This window comes from Neophocaena asiaeorientalis, unplaced genomic scaffold, assembly GCF_003031525.2.
Source record: "Neophocaena asiaeorientalis asiaeorientalis breed wild unplaced genomic scaffold, Neophocaena_asiaeorientalis_V1.1 scaffold465, whole genome shotgun sequence".
Lineage (NCBI taxonomy): Eukaryota > Metazoa > Chordata > Mammalia > Artiodactyla > Phocoenidae > Neophocaena > Neophocaena asiaeorientalis.
In genome coordinates this window covers 543675-545529 of record NW_020174936.1, presented here as the reverse complement: position 1 = coordinate 545529, position 1855 = coordinate 543675, and the positions used below count along the sequence as shown (strand labels likewise).

The window sequence follows — 1855 nt, the reverse complement described above, 5'->3', positions numbered from 1 at the left end:
GGGGGTGGTTGGGAGGTGGCAAGGAGAAGGAGGAGGGTCTAGAGGCCGTGAGGGAGGCGGGGAGAGACAGAGGCGACCGCTGTTCGTGGTGCTGAACCCGACTCTTTCCAAAGCACGCCGTGAGTGCCCAGCCTCAGGGTTGCCCCCACTGCACCCAGCTCCGCGCCAAGCCGGCTCCCCGGGATAACAGCACTGCTTTCCACAAACACGAGCTTTTCCTCTCACGCCCGGAGCCTCGCGTTCGTTGAGCAGAAAGATTCCGGCTGGAAATATAAACCGTTTTCTTTCCAACCATCAGTGGGATCAGGGTCAAGCAATTCCTAACCATATTTTCTGCATTTTCAGCTGCGTTCCAGGCCAAAGCTGGTTTCCCTCCGGGTCAGCATGTGGGACGGAGAGGTTCTCAAGGAAGTTCCTCAGAAGCCACTTCTCTTTTGCTTCTAGGCATCCACTCCCTAAGTTTTCCTCCTTCAGATATGCCTTTCCCACTCAGGGCAAATGCAGTCTCTCCAGGTTCTGAGCTTCCTCTTTTGGAGCATCTTTTTTTTCTTTTTTTGAGTATCCTTCGTGCCGGGCTGTCCTGACTCATATGGGCTGAGAAGGATCCTGGCCGGTCTCTGAAGCCACCACAAGGCTCCAGGTCAAAAGTTACTGCTGGTCCCGAGCTTTGCTCTCTGGCCGAGGCAGGGAGGCAGCCGCGTCTGCGGACCTCAGCAGCGGGAAGGACCCGGGGATTGATGCTTGGGGCCCCCTAGGTGGCTGAGCCCAGCCATGTATCCTCAGACACCGAAGGCTCCCACCCGGCCCATGGCTGCAGGGGCTCCTGCGGCCCAGGCAGCCCAACCCCGAGGGCCCCTCCTCTAAACTCGGCAGAAAAGGCAAATCAATTTTCAAAGGGGGCAGCTCTAGCAGGACAGGGCATCCGAGCTCAAAAGCTTCATCAAGGAGACTGGGATCTTCTGTCAGTCTGTCTCCCTCCCTCCCTCTCTGTTTGTCTAGGTACCCCGCATCTGTCGGTCTTATCTGTTCTGAGCTGTCTGTCTCTCCTCGCTAGCTCCTCTTTCTCCCATCTGTCTTCATACCTTCTTCAAGTATCAAGCTATTTATCTGTTATCTGTCTTTCATCTTTATCTCCGTGGATCGAATTGAAACTAGTAGACCCTCCTTTTGCGTTGAAGTCCCTTGCAACATTTTAGGAGGCAAAAGCACTGTCCTAACTCCTCGGCTGAGGGCTCTGCAAGAAAAGCCCCGCACCCCCCTTTTAAGGGTTCTCAGGCTAGGGAGGTGGCGAGGGAGCCACGGTTCTGGGAAATGATAATGTCTTCTCGGTTTCCCGAAATCGGCAAGTGTGCCTTGCCCGCATGCAGTGAAGGGAGCGCCCTGATCCGAGCGCGTCCTCCCCAGACTGACGGTCTGGAGTCCCCCCGGGGTTTTCCCTAATGGGGGAGGGGGCTCCGGACCCCGGATCCAGGAGAAGGGGGACCCTAGGAAATGAACCGAATTTCGAAAGCCAGAGTGGAAAGCCCAGGCAAAGGGTTGTGCGCAGTAACAAGGAGCAGCGGCCAGGGCGGCTCAGGGAGCCCTCGCCGGCTCGTGGGGCTTGAGGGGTGAGCTTGGAGAGGGCGACGAGGCGGGAGGCAGGCAGCGCAGAGAGTGAGGCGATGGAGTCTTTAGGTATAATAATAATAACAACCACCACAAGAACCCAAATCGGAAGAACTAAACGAAAAAAGCTGTAGAGACAGGGCGCGGGGGCAGCCGGTGACCGGGCGCGGGTACTCACCGTGCGGCGGCGGCTGGAGCCGGGCGAGCGGTGAACGGAGGTGCGCGGCGGGCGGAGCGGCGGGCGGGAGTC

General features: G+C 57.8%; 1 protein-coding gene across 1 annotated transcript in view; it reads right to left on the bottom strand.

Annotated features, from left to right (window-relative positions):
- The window catches only part of SKOR1 (SKI family transcriptional corepressor 1), a 12920-nt gene that overhangs the window by 8256 nt on the left and 2809 nt on the right, over positions 1 to 1855 (bottom strand). The window contains 1 exon segment of the mRNA XM_024761654.1: positions 359 to 480. Coding sequence (XP_024617422.1) covers positions 359 to 480 — 122 coding nt within the window.